The sequence below is a fragment of the Rana temporaria genome, chromosome 4, assembly GCF_905171775.1.
Source record: "Rana temporaria chromosome 4, aRanTem1.1, whole genome shotgun sequence".
NCBI lineage: Eukaryota > Metazoa > Chordata > Amphibia > Anura > Ranidae > Rana > Rana temporaria.
This window is the reverse complement of record NC_053492.1, coordinates 192,245,839-192,266,066: the sequence shown is the minus strand read 5'-3', so window position 1 is coordinate 192,266,066 and position 20,228 is coordinate 192,245,839. Positions and strand designations below refer to the sequence as shown.

Sequence of the window (20,228 nt, the reverse complement as noted above, 5' to 3'; positions counted from 1 at the left end):
AACAGTATTTCTTTATCGTACATCACGGGACACAGAGCGGCATTCATTACTATATGGGTTATATGGAGTACCTTCAGGTGTAGACACTGGCAATCTCAAACAGGAAATGCCCCTCCCTATATAACCCCCTCCCATAGGAGGAGTACCTCAGTTTTTCCGCCAGTGTCTTAGGTGTTAGTCATGGTTTAGCTTGCCTCCACATCCTTGGGATTAGGTGAGCTAACCGGTTCTGTCCAAAAAAGCCTCAGCGCTAAAGTGGTCAGTAACCGGACCCCAAACCCTTGGGGTATAGCCCATAATGCTTTTCTTTTTAGAGAGCTGGACCCTGGGCCCAGAACTTAGAAACCTTTGGGTGCCTAATGTTTCTGTTGCCAGAGTGCTATATGGGCCCAGGACAGTGGATCCTTCATAGGAACCCAGGGCCTGAAGGTCTAGACATCCCCACCGAGATGGGGGAAGATTGGGCCTCTTGCTTGGCAAAGTCCTGCGGCATGGAGCAGGTAAGTGAGGGGAAAACTTGCGGAACTTGGTTCTTAGCAGGTTTTTTCTGGGGGGTCACAGGGGACATGCCTAAAGTTATGCACTGCATCTGGCAAACTAGTCACATATCATAAAGATAGGATGGCTCTATATGTATTATTCCCCATAAGATGTGACCTCCCTTGTAGTGTTGGAAAAGCATTGAGTGGGGCCTGTGTGATATAAAAGTATATGTGTGTGTCAGAGAGCTGTGCTTACCTGCAAGCCTCCAGGCGATGCTCCATTCAGTCTTCCTCCTCACGGCCTGCAAAGCAGGCAAAACGCCGACCTCTGGAGCAGAGAGGTCCCTTCCTCCCAACCCCACCCCCCCCTGTCGGGAGGGGCATTTCCTGTTTGAGATTGCTGGGGGGGAAGGGCGGGTCAGTGGCTTAAGGAAGGGGCGGCCCTTCCTTGTTTGTTCCATATAGCTCATTCAATACTTTGGAACTGAGGAGGAAAGACCAGAACGGCAAGCACGGGGCGCCGAGGACACACAGTGGCCAGAAAGAATATTGCAGTCTTCAGAAAGACTGTTTTCAAGCCTAGAAATAGGCTGTTTCTTTTCCATCTCATAGTTTTTCTTGCAATACTACTCAGGGGGACAGAATGTTTTTTCTTTCCTAGATTTGAAAAAAAAAAAAAAAAAAAAAGATTTTTTTTTTGAAAAAAAAAAAAAAAAGTGTCATCTAGGGGAGAGGAAGCATTTTTTATCCCCCAAACAGGTGTTTGGGCATTTAACTATTTATAAGTCCCAGGTACCAATAAGTAGCAGGTGTACCTCGGTATTGTACCATGGCATCAAAAAACAAGGGTACAAGAGGTGGGGATTCCCCCAGAGAGTCTGAGGTCTCGGACAATGCTATGCCGCTGCTTTCCCCACAGGGAGCCTTGGGGCCATCGGGATCTGGGGCTGGAGCTGACGCGGGTCAGTCCAACCCTAAGATGGTCACGGAGGAGGTATTACTCACCTCTTTAAAAGAGATGCAGAAAAGCATGGGTAAAATGATAGCCGCAGCTATGCGGGGCAGTAAGCGGAATAGATCTCCGTCGCCCGAGCGCGGACCCTCAGAAGAGGAGGTCCTTTCCTCAGGGGAATTGGACGACCTCTTGGACAAGGACCAAGTAGGTTCAGGGATCGAAGATCCGGATACAGAGGAGTCTGGGGCAGTCTCCCTGAGGGAGAGCTGGTGGATTCAAGGATTGTCGGACTTGGTCCATAGGGCATTCAACTTGCCAGTACCAGATCTCCAGGTATCGACGGTTTCAGCTTTGGGCTCACTGAGGGCGCCTCAAAGCAATGCTGTGTTTCCGATCCATCCTCTATTAGAGGGAGTTTTGTTCCAAGATTGGAACAAGCCAGATAAGATCTTCTTACCACCTAAGAAGTTCTCTGTCCTATATCCTATGGAAGAAAAATTTTCCAAAAGATGGGCTACTCCTGCAGTGGACGCAGCCATCTCATGTGTTAACAAATCGTTAACATGCCCTGTAGAAAACATACAGGTGTTCAAGGATCCAGTTGATAAGCGCTTGGAAGCACTACTTAAGAACTCCTTCACTACTGCAGGGGCAGTAGTACAGCCAGCTGTGGCTGCGATTGGGGTCGCTCAAGCATTATCGGATCAATTTAAGCAGATGCTTAAACTTATTCCTGCCCAGCAGGCAGAAGAATTTTCGGATGTCCCTAAGGCCATATGTTTTACGGTAGACGCAATCAAGGATTCTATCCAGCAAGCGTCACGTTTATCGTTATCCCTTATCCATATGAGAAGACTCTTATGGTTAAAAAGCTGGGAGGCTGAGCCCCCATGCAAGAAGCTCCTGGTAGGGTTCCCCTTCCATGGAGGACGACTCTTCGGAGAAGACCTAGATAAATACATTCAGACCATTTCAAACGGCAAGAGTACTCTCTTGCCAACTAAGAAGAAGGTTCAGGGGCCTGCGTTTAAACGACAGTATTCCCCTGGGCAGGGGCCCTCTAATGCCAAGCAGTATCGACGGCCTCCTGCAAAAGCAAACTTCGGCTTCAACAGCAAATCACAAGGACAGGCTGTTAGAGGCAAAAGGCAGTGGTTTCGCAAACCAGCAAAACCAGCCCCCAAGCCAACCTTATGAAGGGGCGCCCCCACCCACGAAGGTGGGGGGAAGGCTGCGACTCTTTTCAGAGATTTGGGAAGCCAGCATTCCCGACGAGTGGGTACGGTCTTCCGTGGCCACAGGCTACAAATTAGATTTCCTAAGGTTTCCTCCTCCTCATTTCCAGGAGTCGAGGATTCCAAACGATCCGCCTCGGATTCCGGCCAGTCCTGGAACAGGGGCTGGGTTTCTACTCCAACCTATTCATCATCCCCAATGGAGATGTCAGGCCAATTTTGGACCTAAAGATGGTAAATGCATATCTAAAGATCCGCTCATTTCGGATGGAATCCGTGCGGTCAGCAGCTGCCACACTCCAGAAGGACGACTTCATGGCGTCCATAGACATAAAGGATGCCTACCTTCATGTTCCAATTTATCAGCCACATCAAAGATATCTACGCTTCATGGTGGCTTCGCGTCACTTCCAATTCGTGGCGCTTCCCTTCGGGTTGGCTACGGCCCCCCGGGTGTTCACGAAGGTCCTAGCTCCGATCCTAGCCAAGCTAAGGATCCAAGGGGTCACGATCCTAGCATACCTGGACGACCTCCTAGTCATAGACCACTCGTCTCCCGGCTTGGAGCGAGCAGTGGCCCTCACGGTCCAATACCTCGAGAGGTTCGGCTGGGTCCTAAATCGAGAAAAGTCAGCTTTCCAGCCCACAAGGCAGTTGGAATATCTCGGCATGAGATTAGACACAGAACAACAAGGAGTGTTCCTACCTCTGAGGAAGGTAAAAGCCATCAAGGAATTAATCCTACTGGTTCTAAGCAAGAAAGAACCGACTATTCGCCTATGTATGAGGTTACTAGGCAAGATGGTGGCCACGTTCGAGGCGGTACCATACGCCCAGAGCCACACTCGCATCCTACAGGCAGCCATCCTGTCAGCATGGAGCAGAAGGCCACAGGCCTTGGATATCCCGTTGCCGCTCTTATCAAGAGTCCGACAAAGTCTGTGTTGGTGGTTAGACCCTCAGAATCTACTGAAGGGGAAGTCTTTCAGCCCAGTGGCTTGGAAGATAGTGACCACAGACGCCAGCCTGACGGGCTGGGGAGCAATTTTGGATGGTTGCACTCGCCAAGGTACTTGGGCAAAGCCAGAGAAGCAGTTGCCCATCAACATCTTGGAGCTCAGAGCTGCTCGACTAGCCCTCAGGGCTTGGACGTCAAAATTGCAGGGGTTCCCGGTGAGAATTCAATCAGACAATGCCACGGCCGTGGCATACATAAATCACCAAGGGGGAACCAGGAGTCAAGCCGCTCAGAGAGAGGTGAGCTTGATTCTCCTATGGGCAGAGGCGCATGTGCCCTGCATATCGGCAATATTCATTCCAGGAGTGGACAACTTTCAGGCGGACTTCTTAAGCCGCCAGACTCTATGGCCGGGGGAATGGTCTCTGCATCCACAAGTCTTTCAAGCACTCTGCCAAAGATGGGGAGTGCCGGACGTGGATATCATGGCATCGAGACTCAACAAGAAACTAGACAGGTTCATATCCCGCTCAAGGGATCCGATGGCCTGCGGAACCGATGCGTTGGTTTGCCCTTGGCATCAGTTCAAACTTCTTTATGCGTTTCCCCCGCTCCAGTTACTACCCCGCCTGCTGCGCAGGATCCGGGTGGAACACATACCAGTCATCCTGGTAGCTCCAGCATGGCCCAGAAGGGCATGGTACTCACTCATCCTAAAGATGGTAGTGGGAGACCCTTGGACTCTTCCTCTACGGCCAGACCTGCTATCGCAAGGTCCGATCCTCCACCCTGCCTTACGGCATCTAAATTTGACGGCCTGGAAGCTGAATCCCTGATTCTCAGGGGTAGAGGTCTGTCTCAGAAAGTAGTCTCTACCCTAATCAGAGCCAGGAAACCGGTCTCTAGGGTGATTTATTACAGGGTCTGGAAGGCCTATGTAGGCTGGTGTGAGTCCAAGCGATGGCTTTTCTCGCAAATTTACCATCGATAGAGTATTAAGTTTTCTCCAGCTAGGAGTGGATAAAGGATTGGCATTAAGCACAATCAAAGGACAGATTTCTGCTCTGTCAGTGTGGTTTCAGCGGCCGCTGGCCACCCACTCGCTGGTTAAGACCTTCCTTCAAGGGGTCTTACGTATTAGACCTCCAGTTAAATCCCCGCTTTGTCCGTGGGATTTAAATCTTGTTCTGTCAAGTTTACAGAAACAACCGTTTGAGCCGTTGGCTGAAATTCCTTTGGTTCTACTGACAAGGAAGTTAGTATTTTTGGTTGCCATAGTTTCCGCAAGAAGAGTTTCGGAGCTAGCGGTCTTATCCTGTAAGGAACCATATCTTGTTTTTCATAAGGACAGGGTCGTTCTCCGCCCTCATCCTTCCTTCCTACCGAAGGTCATATCCAGTTTTCATTTGAACCAGGATTTGGTATTACCATCCTTCTTCCCTAAACCTACTTCCAGAAAGGAAGGGTTGCTGCATACCTTGGATATTGTCAGGGCCATGAAGGCCTATCTTAAAGCTACAAAGAAGATCCGGAAAACAGATGTGCTGTTCATTCTACCGGATGGGCCCAAGAAGGGGCAGGCAGCTGCAAAGTCCACCATTTCTAGGTGGATTAAGCAATTAATCACTCAGGCCTACGGCTTGAAAGGGTTGCCTCCTCCAGTATCATTAAAGGCTCATTCTACTAGAGCCATGGGCGCCTCCTGGGCAGCACACCACCAGATCTCTATGGCTCAAGTTTGCAAGGCGGCAACCTGGTCTTCTGTCCACACGTTTACAAAATTCTACAAGTTGGACGTAAGAAGGAATACTGATACTGCCTTCGGGCAGGCAGTGCTGCAGGCTGCAGTTTGAGACCCTCGGATTCCGGGGGCTCCTCTTTTTTGAGTTAAATTTAAAATTTAAAATTATTTTTCTCAACTAAGTTGGATTTATTATGATTTGAGTATATCTCTAAATTAAATCCTTTTGTCTTGGAGATGTTCTCCCTCCCCTCATTGTAAGCATTGCTTTGGGACATCCCATATAGTAATGAATGCCGCTCTGTGTCCCGTGATGTACGATAAAGAAAAAGAGATTTTTAATACAGCTTACCTGTAAAATCTTTTTCTTGGAGTACATCACGGGACACAGAGCTCCCACCCCTCTTTTTTGAGGACCATTTTGGGAGGCATACTGCTTGCTACAAAACTGAGGTACTCCTCCTATGGGAGGGGGTTATATAGGGAGGGGCATTTCCTGTTTGAGATTGCCAGTGTCTACACCTGAAGGTACTCCATATAACCCATATAGTAATGAATGCCGCTCTGTGTCCCGTGATGTACTCCAAGAAAAAGATTTTACAGGTAAGCTGTATTAAAAATCTCTTTTTTAAAAGCATATATACACATTTCAACAGTAATATTTACTACGTGCTGAACTGTTCCTACCGAACTGTAGATTCCGAGCCATGTAGTAATTCAGTGAAAGTGCACATCTAGTCCATATAATGACAAGGTTTTGGTTTAATCGGTAATCTAATCCGGTTTGATCGGTATTCTTGAGTTTGCACTCATTTGACATAATTTGACCTTCTTACCATTATCAGTCTTTATGTAAATGTGTCTGTAAACTCTTTACACTCCTTTATTGCAAAGCAAGCTGGTCAATTTCTCATCAGAAAGCATAGCATCCTATTTTCCTGTTTAGGCTGGCTGCTGAATAATTATTGACATCAACGGCAATAACAACTTGCTTCAACAAGTCGCTGTAGAATGCACATGCACAATATATTGGAATTGCTTTGGAAAGCTCATATTATGAATTTTGAATTATTCCTGTTTACCGATAGAAAATATGTGGCTTGGCATGTGATTTAAAATGCATTATGTTTTTTTGTAGACGCTGTATGTCTTTATAGATATATTGAGTATTGACATGTGTTGTAAGGACAAATGTTCATCTTTTTTTAAGGCTCTTTTCTGTGTAGCAAGTCAATAGAGACACCTCAGCAGTTAATTTTAATGCATTATGTTCTTAGTGCTGACATATACATCATAATATGGTAATCACTATTATAATATTTTTTTACAGTTGGCACTCCACGATACATCACTGAATTGGCATGTGGACTGGGAGCAACGGTGTTTCTTGTCATTTGCTTCATTGTTGTGTATCATGTCTACTGGCTGGAATTGGTGCTCTTCTACAGGGCTCATTTTGGCACCGATGAAACCATTGGCGGTAAGATACTGTTAAAATGTGTGTGGGTCAGCCTGAAGGTGGGGTAGTGAAAGCGGGGGTTTGAAGGCTGTCAGGCACCGAGCAGGGCAGAGTATTTTGTGGTCATGGCAGGTCCTCAACAAAAATGGAATCCTTTTTTAAAAAGAAGAGTAGATATTACCATCACTTCCATCCATATCTGTGGTAACCGCATCTTTTTTTTTTTGCATATCTTAGACATATTTATAATTGTCTAAAAATTAGAAAATGAAAGCTGCTATGTTTCTCGCTCTAACAGTTGAGAAAGGTGGAAAGATAGCGCTGGACCTATAGGGTTATCCTGCTGGCAAAGTCTTAGGGTATTGATATTGGTGTAAATGACCTGGTTCCTGAGCAGGCAGCTTCTATACCCCGGAGGAGCTCCAGTCTCCTTGGCTTGTATTGTAATGTAAAATTGAAATTGCAGTGCACACCACTGCTACGAGGTCCAGATACAGCGTTATTCCATTAAAGGTCAGGGGTAAAATTCCAAAAGTAGCCAACACAGTAGCCCTATGGGGTCATAATTAAAACCAAATAGCCAATAGTTGTATCTGGACCTCATAGCAGTGGTGTGGTGCTTCAGTTTCAATGTATGCTTCTAACTTTGGCCTCCAGATCTGTAGGATGCGTGCACAGCTGTACATGTGTTGCACACTGGGTACTGTCCATCGGTCCTCCAATGCTATGAGAAATAATAGCAGCCACTGCTACTGAGAAAGGTTATGCCTCTCGCCATCCCCCGCCCTCTTCACCCATTCGCAGAACTCATACTATTATTGTCTTACAATGCACTGCATCCTGTGAATGAAGGAGGAGCAGTTGAATGTAAGGATCTTCCCTGCTCATTTACAAAAAGCAATGCGTTGTGGAATAGTTGTAGTGGGATGGCAGAGAGGTCAGAAGTTGAGCGGCACAGCTTTTCTTTTTAGCAGTGGCTGCTGTTCATTCTCTCAGTGCTGGAAGCCACTTGAGCAGTATTCAGCAGCTTTAAAGACAGCACAGCAGTGAAGATTTTTAGCAGAAGCTGCTGTCTGCAGGTAATGGAATACACAACCTTACACATACAGTTATGCTCAAAGATTTACATACCCTGGCAGAAATCGTGAAATTTTGGCAGTGATATTGAAAATATGACTGATCATGGCAAAAAAAGATTTTATTTAAAGCTATTGATCATATGAAGTCATTTATTATCACTTAGTTGTTTGGCTCCTTTTTACATTAAAATTATCAGAAATCACCCAAATGGCCCTGAGCAAAAGTTTACATACTTTGGAATGTTTGGCCTTGGTACAGACACACAAGGTGACACTCACAGGTTAAAATGGCAATTAAAGTTTAATTTCCCACATCTTTTTAAGTTGCAGTTAGTGTATGTGTATAAATAATCAATGGGTTTGTTAGCTCTCACATGGATGCACAGAACAGGCTAGATACTGAGCCAAGGAGGGTAGAAAATAACTATCAAAAGACCTGCATAACAAGGTAATTGAACTTCATAAAGATGGAAAAGGATATAAAAATATTTACAAAGCCTTGAACATGCCAGTCAGTACTGTTGAATCACTTATTAAGAAGTGGGAAATTCCAAGATCTCTTGATACCAAGCCAAGGTGAGTTAGACCAAGAAATATTGCAGCCACAACTGCCAGAGGAATTGTTTAGGATAAAAAACAAAAGCCCACAGAAATATAGGCTGCTCTGGAAAAAGACAGTTTGGTTGTTTTTAGGGAGCAAAATACAGCGATACCTGAACAAAAATAAGCTGCATGGTCAAGTTGCCAGAAAGTAGTCTTTACTGCACCAATGCTACAAAAAAGCTTGGTTACAATATGCCCCACAACACATTGACATGCCTCGCCAGGATTTTTTGTGACATTGGCTTTGCAAAGACTTCTTTCTGGCAACTTGACCATGCAGCTCATTTTTGTTCAAGTATCGTTGTATTGTGCTTCTTAAAGATAACCACATGTGTGAGACTTTTTTGGGAGCCTAGCCGTGGGTGCCAAAAACCAATGGCCATCTTCAAGCTTTCAAATTTTCTCACACATGCTATTAGTATATGTGGAATTACATTACACATTCTCTTGCTTCTCCTGAGTCTAGGGATTCCACATGTTATCTCCTTTTGTATCACTTGACCGTTCCTTTTAGATTGTAAGCTCTAACAAGCAGGGCCCTCTGATTCCTCCTGTATTGAATTGCATTGTAACTGTACTGTTTGCCCTAGTGCTGCTCAAACTTTTGGCACTACAGTGAGGTACAAAAATATTTGATCCCCTGCTGATTTTGTACGTTTGCCCACTGACAAAGAAATGATCAGTCTATAATTTTAATGGTATGTTTATTTTAACAGTGAGAGACAGAATAACAAAAAACAAATCCAGAAAAACGCATTTCAAAAAAGTTATACATTGATTTGCATTTTAATGAGTAAAATAAGTATTTTACCCCTTCGCAAAACATGATTTAGTACTTGGTGATAAAACCCTTGTTGGCAATCACAGAGGTCAGATGTATCTTGTAGTTGGCCACCAGGTTTGCACACATCTTAGGAGGGATTTTGTCCCACGCCTCTTTGCAGATCCTCTCCGTAAGGTTTTGAGGCTGACATTTGGTAACTCCAACCTTCGGCTCCCTCCACATATTTTCTATGGGTTTAAGGTCTGGAGACTGGCTAGGCCAGTCCAGGACTTTAATGTGCTTCTTCTTGAACCACTCCTTTGTTGCCTTCGGCCATGTGTTTTGGGCCACTGTCATGCTGGAATACCCATCCATGAACCATTTTCAATGCCCGGGCTGAGGGAAGGAGGTTCTCACCCAAGATTTGATGGTACGTGGCCCTGTCCATCAGCCCTTTTAATGCAGTGAAGTTGTCCTGTCCCCTTAGCAGAAAAACAAAATGGTGTTCTTGCGGTCATAGGCAGCACTCCTCCTCCTCCAAATGCGGCAAGTTGAGTTTATGCCAAAGAGCAAGATTTTGGTCTGATCTGACCACCACCATTTCACCCAGTTCTCCTCTGAATCATTCAGATGTTCAGTAGCAATCTTCAGACAGACTTGTACATGTGCTTTCTAGAGCAGGGGGACCTTGCAGGCGCTGCAGGGTTTCAGTCCTATGGTCCCAGCTGCCTTGAGATCATTAAAAATATTCATGTAGTTCTGGGCTGATTTCTCACCTTTCTCATGGTCATTGAAACTCCACGAGGTGAGATCTTGCATGGAGCCGCAGACCAAGGGAGATTGACAGTTATTTTGTGTTCCTTCCATTTGCGAATAATTGCACCAACTGTTGTCACCCCTCACCAAGCTGCCTGGTGATGGTCGTGTAGCCTATTCTAGCCTTGTGTATTTCTACAATCTTGTCACTGACATCCTTGGACAGCTCTTTGGTCTTGGCCATGGTGGAGAGATTGGAATCTGATTGATTGCTTCTGTGTACAGGTTTCTTTTATATATGTAACAAGCTGAGATTATGAGCACTCCCTTCAAGAGAGTGCCCCTAATCTCAGCTTACCTTTATAGAAGACACCTGGGAGCCAGACATCTTGCTGTTTGATAGGGGATCAAATACTAATGTTTCACTCTTTGAAATACAAATTAATTTATAACTTTTTTTTAAATGCATTTTCTAGATTTTTTGTTGTTATTCGGTCTCTCACTGTTAAAATATATCTACCATTAAAATTATAGACTGATTTCTTTGCCAGTGGGCAAATGTACAAAATCAGCAAGGGATCAAATACTTTTTTCCCTCACTTGTATATGAATCCTGTATAATAGTAATAATGAAGAAATCTCTGCCAGAAAAAGTGTGTGATATTCCCACCATTAGAATCTTCGACCCTGCATCCACCCACTTCTAATGTTGGGCATATATGTAATGTTCTTTTTCTTTTTCATTAAGTCCGTGGGCTGAACAAAAAAAGAACCCAACAGATTCCTCCATCACATTGATTCCCCTCTCCACCCTTCTTATACCTGTGTCCACAACCCCAGCCCCCCCCCCCCCCCATGCTCTTGATCCTCTCATATCTGATAATGAACTGTATTATTCACTCTGTATCATAAGAACATGTATCCCTGTGCCTATGTAATGTAGAAACTCAGCCGATCTGTACCTGTACCTCCCGCCACTCAGCTGATTGATGGCACGCATCAGCGTCGGCGGGATGGCTCAGCCCCACCCACTGCAGCTGTGAGGAGAAACAAGGCAGTGACAAGTCAGCTGAGCGCCCGGAGCGCAGCTTATGCAGGTACAGATCAGCGGATTTTTTTAATTACACATGTTATTATGATACCGAGGGGATAAAACTTTTTTATTTTATTTACATCTGTGCCAAAAAAGAAAAATATATATGCCAAAGCATAGGAGTGATCTGCCCACTGACCTCCCAGGCACCTCATGCTTGAGCTTATACTTTTTTTTTTTATCTGCATATGAGAAATCTCCTCCTGCAGCGCTTCAAGCACCGACGTATGTATTCTGTACACCCTGCTGCTGTCAGAATAAACAGATCAATGCTGCAGCTGAATGCCGTTCCTGCAAAGCAAATAAGAACGTTTAACATAAAAACACAATAACAATAGAATATTAACTCAATAAAAATAACATTTTTTACTTTTTTTTTTTTTTTTTTTTTACTACTTTAAACGTTTTTGTAAATTATAAAAACTGTAACTGTAAAATTTCCAGGATGAGATTTTAGGGTCTTTCAAAATGCAATAGCCAGTTTCCTGACTAACCTCTTTCAAGACCATTGTGTTCCCTAAACTGTGCTGTGCTCTACCCTATACTAATACTCTACTAGTGTGTGGTAGCAACAAAAACATTTGCCTTGTCTTATTCCGTGCCTGTTACAGACAAGATATCTTCTTTTGGGTGACTTTTGGTGTTGGGCACCAGAGAGGACATCAAGAAAATGCCTGTTATGCATTTGGCTTACTGCATCTGGATTTGGGGTTTGGGCCACAGCACCTTCTGAATACTAAAGGACCGTGATGATCTTTTCCTGAAATTTTATGAAGGATCCACTTCCTCCAGTTGCTTTGTAAATTACAAAAGCTTTATATGCAACCAATTGAAATAGAGGACAGCTGCATGACTATAGCAAAGATTGGCGGCTTGTAACGTCTTCTGATGATTCCTATTCCGCGCTGTGGCTCCATATCCCTTGATCCATCCCGCTGTGGATTCCGTCTATGGCTGACACTTATTTGTGATTTGGATCCTAATTCTACGCTGTGACTCCATAACCCTGGTGTTTAACCGCTGTGGATTTCGTACATTGCTGATATATATTTGCCATCTGGTAAGCTGCAGTCCATGTGGTGGTGGTTCACAAGGCACCAGGGTGTTGTCTGTCCTGAATTTATCAATTACATTGGACATTATCTTATATGGACTTGGTTGTTCACAATTTATGTTGGCGCAGTCTTTTTTCCTTTATAATTGAAATAGATTAACCACTTCACCCCCGGAAGATTTTACCCCTTTTCTGCCTAGAGCACTTTTTACAATTTGGCACTGCGTTGTTTTAACTGACAATTGCGCAGTCATGCAACGCTGTACCCAAAATAAATGTGCATATTTTTTCCCCCCACAGATAGAGCTTTCTTTTGGTGGTATTTGATCACCTCTGTGGTTTTTATTGTTTGCGCTATAAACAAAAAAAGAGCGAACTAAAAACTTTCAAGTTTAGGCCAATATATTCTTCTACATAATTGTGGTTAAAAAAATTGCAATAAGCGTATATTGATTGGTTTGCACAAAAGTTATAGCGTCTACAATCTATGGGAAAGATTTATGTCATTTTTTAAATAATAATAATGGCGATTTGCGATTTTTAGCGGTACTACGACAGACAGATCAAACACTTTTGACACATTTTTGGAACCATTGACATTTATACAGCTATCAGAGCTATAAAAATGCACTGATTACTGTGTAAATGTCACTGGTAGGGAAGGGGTTAACACTAGGGGGCGATCAAGGGGTAAATGTGTGTTCTGTACTTGGTAGGAACATACTTGGTAGGAACATACGATATGTCTTCTCTCCCCTGACAGAACAGGGATTTGTGGCTCTCCTCATGCTGGCTCTTGTGCACACGATCTGGTGGCTCTTAAAGAGCACAACGTGCCTATACAGGGTTTCACCCAGCAGAGCCATTCTCCCGACGTATATAAGCGTGAGCCGGTCGGCAAGCGGTTAATAGACACCTTTTTTGTACCAGTGTCTGGCTTTGCAGGAAACGAAATACAGCTTCATCATTTGGTCGTTGAAATCCACCCCTCTCATGTTAAGGTTATAGTTGTGGATACAGAGGGGCTTTTCAACAACACCAGATGCTGTGCTAATTTGAACCATCCTGTTTGTCCTTCCACTTCGCTGCCAACAATTCATTAATTCTTAAGCAGGCTTTCTCTACCTTTATAAGTAGGGTATTTACAAGCCATTGGGGGAATAAAATTATACAGGTCTTCTGTGAAGAACAGTTCAAAAAAATCAAGGGGGTGTTTCCACCTGAATTCCGGGTTGGGCACTGAATTGGGGAAATACTGCACTTGTTGGGGGGGGGGCTAAACACAAGTGCTGGCAGCAGACAGGGCTGATACTGCCAACACTGAGTTTTTGGAGACACTATACTAAGGGGACACTGTATAGTGATCTGCAATACATTGATCTATACAAAAACACTATACTAGTAATGACGGTGATCAGCGTGAGTGCCATTGTGTGTGGGCAATATAATGCTAACTGACCCTTGCTGGGAGGGCCGCTAACTGACCCTTATGCTATTTGATATGGCTAGCAGCAGTAATACAGTAATCAATGAAAAATACTGTACATTGACACTGTACTAATGGCACTGGCTGGGTGACAGGTGATGAAAGGGTTAAATGTGCCTATCTAAACTGTGTGTGTGTGTGTGTGTGTGTGTGTGTGTGTGTAAAACATGCTGCTTTTACTCACTGTGTCTCTCTCTTCTCTTCCTGGATTGAAAAGGGTCCAGGAAGAGAAGAACCAGCTAGATTCTGTGCCTGTATTTGCAAACACAAGCACAAGACTGTTTTTCCATTCCTTGTGGGAGATCAGCAGGATTCCCAGGCAAAATCATTGGCTGGGACCTGCTGATGAACTGCTCCTGCAATGAATGGCAGCAGGGGGCACACACGTGTGCTCCCAACCCAGAAAAATTAGCGACGTACGGGTATGTCACTTTGCCCACACCCACCACTCAACCACAGTACATTGCGGGTGGGTGGCCTGTAGGTCGGCAACTGGTTAAGATTTAAAAAGGAGCCAAGCAACTATGTGATAATAAATGGCTTCAAATTATCACTATTCTTAAATAAAAGACAGTTTTTTGGCATGATCAGCCATGTTTTCAATATCATAACCATAACTTCACGCTTTCTGCCAAGGTTTGCAAACTTTTGAGCACAACTTTAACTAATATGTATGGTTCTCTATTCCCTTCAGCTTTAAATATTTAATAATGCCCAGCAAAAATCTATGCCCTGGTGCAGAGATACACCGCAAATAAGAACATGAATTTATGTTGGTCATTAAGGGATTACTTTTTTTTCTTTTCATTTACTACATGAAAAGTGAAATAATTACAATGTAATAGAACCCTGTGAAGAACAAGTAAAATCCATCCGGTTCTTTAGCATTGCACTGCTTTTTGAACGTTTGGTTTTTCAATCATGTATTTGGTTTGCCTATACAGTATCTGGTTTACATTTGTTGTTTTTTGGCAGATGGAAAGGAATATGATGTGTATGTTTCCTACGCAAGGAATGCAGAGGAAGAAGAGTTTGTTCTGGTGACTCTGAGAGGCGTTCTGGAAAATGAATTTGGATACAAACTGTGTATCTTTGACAGAGACAGCTTACCTGGTGGAAGTAAGTAGCATTTTCACTGTCAAGTATCTGTCTTGGCGAATTTAGTTTGATTTGTGTGTGCTTGTTCTATTAAGCAGCTGGGAACTATGATAATAGCTTACCTTATCTGGCCAGTCCAACAACAAGCTATTTAGTTTTTTTTTGCAATATGGCCAGAGTCTTTAAAATGACCTTTCATTAGGCTTCAGGAAACCAGACTGTATCCTCTATTTTTAACTCCATAGAGAGGCCTTGTAAGACGATACCGTTATTCTTCGTAAGTACTTGTTCTTATTTTTAGTGGGAAGCATATGTCTAGTTGCTGTGACCATCTGGTGTAATGACTATGTATGTAGCAGTTGAGGAAATTGTCTAGACTGTCATGTGATTTTAGTTCACTGTAAGAAATTGTTGCATTTCTGTTTAACATTGATAAAGCAAAGTATGCCCAGAACCTTAAACATTATTAATATTGTTAAATAGTGATGTAATAATTGGTAGTAACACAAGATGTGCCGATTCCTTGAGGTCTTCATAGTTGTCCACATCAGAGCTGTATTACCTTTTTGCAGGAATAAGGTTATTCTGGGGAGGTTTCACATATTATTCCTGTACCTATAGAGGCTCTGTTCAGTCAGGACATTCCAAATGCACATAAGTAATTATAGCATTTCTGATGTATCATGAATTATGAGGCAATCACTTTGCTGTACTGGGACCCAATGAAACAATTCCTGACAGCATTTATAGGACTACATAATAAAAAAAAATCCTACTAATTGAATTTTTAACAACCTTTTCTCTAAAAATACAGTAAGAACTCTCGAAACACTAATATTTTCCTTTTTTCCCACCAGTCATTACAGATGAGACACTGAGCTTCATTAAGAAAAGCCGACGTCTTCTTGTTGTCATTAGCCCAAGTTATGTCCACCAAGGTACCCAGGCCCTCTTGGAATTGAAAGCTGGCTTGGAAAACATGGCTTCCCAGGGCAATATCCGACTTGTGTTAGTTCAGTATAAGACCATTAAGAACAAAAAGAAGGTGAAGGAGTTAAAATTAGCTCAATCTATTCTCAGTGTAATTAAATGGAAAGGGGAAAAATCAAAACATCCAGGGAGTAGGTTTTGGAAAGAGCTTCATGTTGCCCTTCCTGTTAAGAAAACCTATTTTACAAAGAACACAGGTAGCTTTCAAACGCTCACTCATAATTCATCCTTCACTACAGAGGGGCTCTGAAATTGACATGCTGATCTCGACAGCCAATAGTAAATTGACTTGACTTACTGGTATTTTCAGAAAAGCAACACAAGGGGAAGATAACACAACATTTAATTAAGTTGCTTAAATCCAGATTTGGAGCTTCTCAGATGCTGCAAACTAAGAGGAAGTCGCGCTGAAGACTTGTGTTTAAGATAGATATTTCAAACATCTCTGGAAAGTATAAGGCCATCTCGGTTGCATTTTACTTGACAAGTGTGAATGTGAGCTGCTTGTTATAAAGAAGCTCTAGAGACCTTTAACCAAAGACTCAATGACATAGAAAGGTGGAAAAGTTAAGGAGAAGTGAGTAGCATGCTGGATGTAGAAGTTGGATGAAAAGAAAATTGCTGATGTGATTTAACCATTTGTGGATATTGGATGTGCTACATATCCCCCCCCCGGAAAAAATATAGAATTATTCAGGGCCTGCGTGTTAAGCCTTGTCCTTCTGCCCTGCTGCTCCCCTGTATTTGACAGCAATTCCCATTTCCCAAAATGACAGCCAGGAGTTGCTGTGCACTGCTGTGTGTGACTGCTGCTGTCAAAAATGAAACCTTCTGACAATGTTTATAAACACTGTTCAGAAGTGAGATAGCAATGCAAAGTAACTTCGATCTGCATACAAGGTCCGCTAAAGCAACCTGACAATTAAAAATAAACAGCTTTTTTATTAAATTCCTATTTAACCCCTCATTAACCCTTGGTTGTTGCTTTAAGAAAAGTGCAAAATTAAATAAAAAAGCCTTTTTTTTTAAATACTTTTTACCATAATCATACTTTTGATGTCAGTTTAAACAGGACAGTTTCTGTTACCTTTTTTTTGTAAAAGAATATATAAAAAAAAGTATTGTTTGCCCTAAAAAGATATATGTATTACTTTGTTAACTTAAGTAATGACAAAATTGTTGCTAGATCAACAGGTTGAGAGCAAAAATTGTATTGATCCATAGGGGTTGTATAGGTGTGAGAGCTTAAGTAGTTAAACATAAAGCATTGGGCAAAACACTGTCACCCATAGAAGCCAGACAGCTTTCATTAGCCTGGCTTCTCTGTATTAAGGAGAGGTAAATACTGATTGATTGTTCAGTCTCTTACTTCGCTTTGACATCATCATTACCCTTTGTACATCTTTTTTTAACCAAACAGTGTGCTGTTTATCCTATAAATGCCTAAAACTTAAAGCTAAAGCAGCCAGCAAACATGTGCCTGAAAAATATGCTAACAAAACATTTAGCAAAGGAAAAAATATTCCTGTATATGTAAAACACCAGGTGAAAATGTATACACTGCAGTAATATATGCAGTATTTGGTTATTGCTTGAAAAATTGAATTGCTTTATTTTAACAGCACGGGAGCTGCTTTAATGATTTATATCCATTGAAGCAACACATATAATTGCAGGTAGATGGTTTCAGAAAGCATGATACTTAATTTATTAAACACCCTTTGCTTGGCTAACCAGTGTTTGAGTCTGAGAAACCCTGGCACCAATCACTAGACAATACTCCCGTGTTTTAATGTAATAACTGGTACTGTTAGTGGCACTGTTTTTATTTGCATGCATTTCCAAAACATGTGTATTAAAAAGATTTTAATATGTAATAAGGCAGCAGGTGTTGCTTGAAAAGCCACAGAAACAGTACCATATTAATGCAGTTTAGATTATTTATTATTGCACATTTTTTATTACTAAAAGTACTATTTATAAAAAAAGGCCTTTTATCAGACTATTCAGGTGTATGTCCAGCTTTGTACTTCCTACACACATTTAATATGTTTGATATATGTTAAAAGAGGTATGGGAATTTTTATTTTTATTTAGAATCGTACTTACCTAGGTAGATGCAGCATCGGTCCCCCACCGGCTCTAACACTGAGAGCCGAGCAAAAAAAAAAAAACACTGCGGATCACTCAGTTCTCAGTGCTCCCTTAATAGAGAGCCGGTGTCAGTCACCAGCTCTCTGTACTACCCCCCCCCAGCTGGGCTGGAGCGCTGGGCTGTGCAGGGTTGCAGGAGCAGCTGGCTCAGACTCTCGGCAGCTTGCGATCTTTCCCAAGCCTGAGCTGTCTCTGTAACATCAGCCGACAGTGGGCTTCAGCAAATAAAATTGGTCACAGGAGTGCAGAATGAACTGCATTCCTGTGGTCCACAGTCGAAGTACAGCCAAATGAGCTTTGGCTGTGCTTCTCGTTTTATGCATTTGTTGTTATGGAAATTAAAGTCTTATTTTAAAGTGGACCTGAACTGTGGAATTTTCCAAAAAAGACAAGCGATGGGCAAAGGACTAGTCACCAGTATTGCCTGTATCTCTGTATCTATGTTCCCATTACTGACTTATTTCTAGTTCTGCATTGTGTCTCTGTGTAGAAAAAAGCTATCTTGGTAAAAGAGCTTGACTTTGTCATAGCTGCCCACCATGGCTGATGATCCGGTTGGGAAATATTCAAGAAGCAAGAAAAGTGTAGAAGGCTCAGATCTACAAAATATATGAAGCAAACATTTGGGAGATGCTTGCATTCAGGTCTTTAGGTATAGCTTTCTCTTCAAGAACAATGAGCAGAACAGTAGTGACATCTCGAAATCTCACTTCTGAGAATAGCAGTTAGAGGCAGCAATGCCTCCTACTGTGTAAATATACAGCTATGAGGCTACAGAATAGGAGTGCCTAAGTACTGGAAGGTACTGCTTTATTACAGGGGGCATTCAAGGCAAAAAATAAACTGTTTAGGGTACTGTTTAGAAATGGATAACATTACTAAATGTAATGTAAATTGCCACATCCAAATGTCTTGAGTGCCGATACACTTGCACAAAACAATCACACTCATACACTGTATGTATGTATTCTAATAAATATTAGAAAGAGAATAAGGCTTTTTTTAAATATCACAAGTGAGAGCAGAACCATGGTTTATAGCTTGTTACGTATGTTCTAAATATACTAAAACTAGATTAGTTCCTTATTGTTGACACTTTAGAAACTATTAGAATGTGCACTGAATTGAAATGCAGTGCCCACAGGGGAATTACATCAGATCCTTATTGGTAACTGCAGACATTAAAAGTAATTCATGCATACAGTATACTTCTGCAGAAATTGACACTGTTTTTTATGACCATGTACATAAAAAAATAAAAAAAAAACAAGACAGGTTTTACTTTAGATGAAGCATTGGGTATTAAATGCCAAGTGTTACATATCTCTAGTTTTCTTCTCAACATACAAAGCTGTATAATCAGAGCTGCATATGCCTTCTCTTTTATCTATGATAAATGAACACATGGCCTTCTTAGATAAATACTGTTCATCACAACAAAGAGGTCACCTATTTGTTCATTTTGTAGGAAGCCCCCTTGAAGCTTTATTGGGCTTCATACATGTGTTGTGGCACTGACATGACAAAGAAAGTTATACTGTATAAATACTATAGTGTTGTTGTACCATGTTAGCCATTCATCTGTGTGGAAAGTTTCAGTCAAAGTGTTCCCCCTTAAGACCAGCTGAAATTTTATGTAGGTCATAGGTCAGCAACAGGACAGTCACAATCTACCTGTTGACCACAGAAATGTGACTGGAAGATTTTCTGTCTGTACCTATTACTTCTGTTTGATGGCATCCAGAGTCATGAGCTGGACTGGGGTGGAGGAAAGATGAGAGGAGTTGCAGGTTGCATCCTCCTCTTCCAGGAAAGACATTTTAATTGGCCAGAGGAAGGAAAAGTAACGGCCACATTATTGGCTGGTTGTGGGTGTTGCTTATGGCATCTGCATCTTAGGTAACCAGAATAATTATACAATAATGTTTCAGAAAATTACATACTACTATGAAATATTAAGATTCCCAGCAATTCCTCATCACAAGGAAGACTAGTATGTTCAGATGCATATTGTGAGATGTTTTCTCTTATCTAACTCATCTAACTTTATACAGAGTATCAGCAAAACAAACTTTTTTTCAGTCATGTTCCTGTTTTGTTTTTTTATATTTGTGTTTCTTAAACTAGTGGAATCAATACTATACATAAATGTGTATTTTATATTTGCCTGAGCTGGGCTGATTAGGTAGGTTAAAAAAAAACTTTATGCAGGTGGTGTTTTGTGGTGACATTACGTTTGGAGAATGAGACCACATCGACAAAATCACCCAATAGTGTCAGAAATTTTGAATGCTAAAAAGACTGATGAGGGTACAACAATGG

At 42.2% G+C, this 20,228-nt stretch overlaps 1 protein-coding gene across 4 annotated transcripts in view; it reads left to right on the top strand.

Annotated features, from left to right (window-relative positions):
* The window catches only part of LOC120936855 (interleukin 1 receptor accessory protein), a 319,849-nt gene that overhangs the window by 285,683 nt on the left and 13,938 nt on the right, over positions 1–20,228 (top strand). For 3 of the 4 annotated variants that reach the window (XM_040349569.1, XM_040349568.1, XM_040349571.1), the window contains 2 exons: positions 6,702–6,851; positions 14,640–14,783. In XM_040349569.1, the coding sequence (XP_040205503.1) occupies positions 6,702–6,851; positions 14,640–14,783 (294 nt within the window). Of the gene's footprint in view, positions 1–6,701; positions 6,852–14,639; positions 14,784–15,619; positions 17,758–20,228 lie in introns of those variants that run through there. The other variant, XM_040349570.1, reaches the window with a different exon arrangement.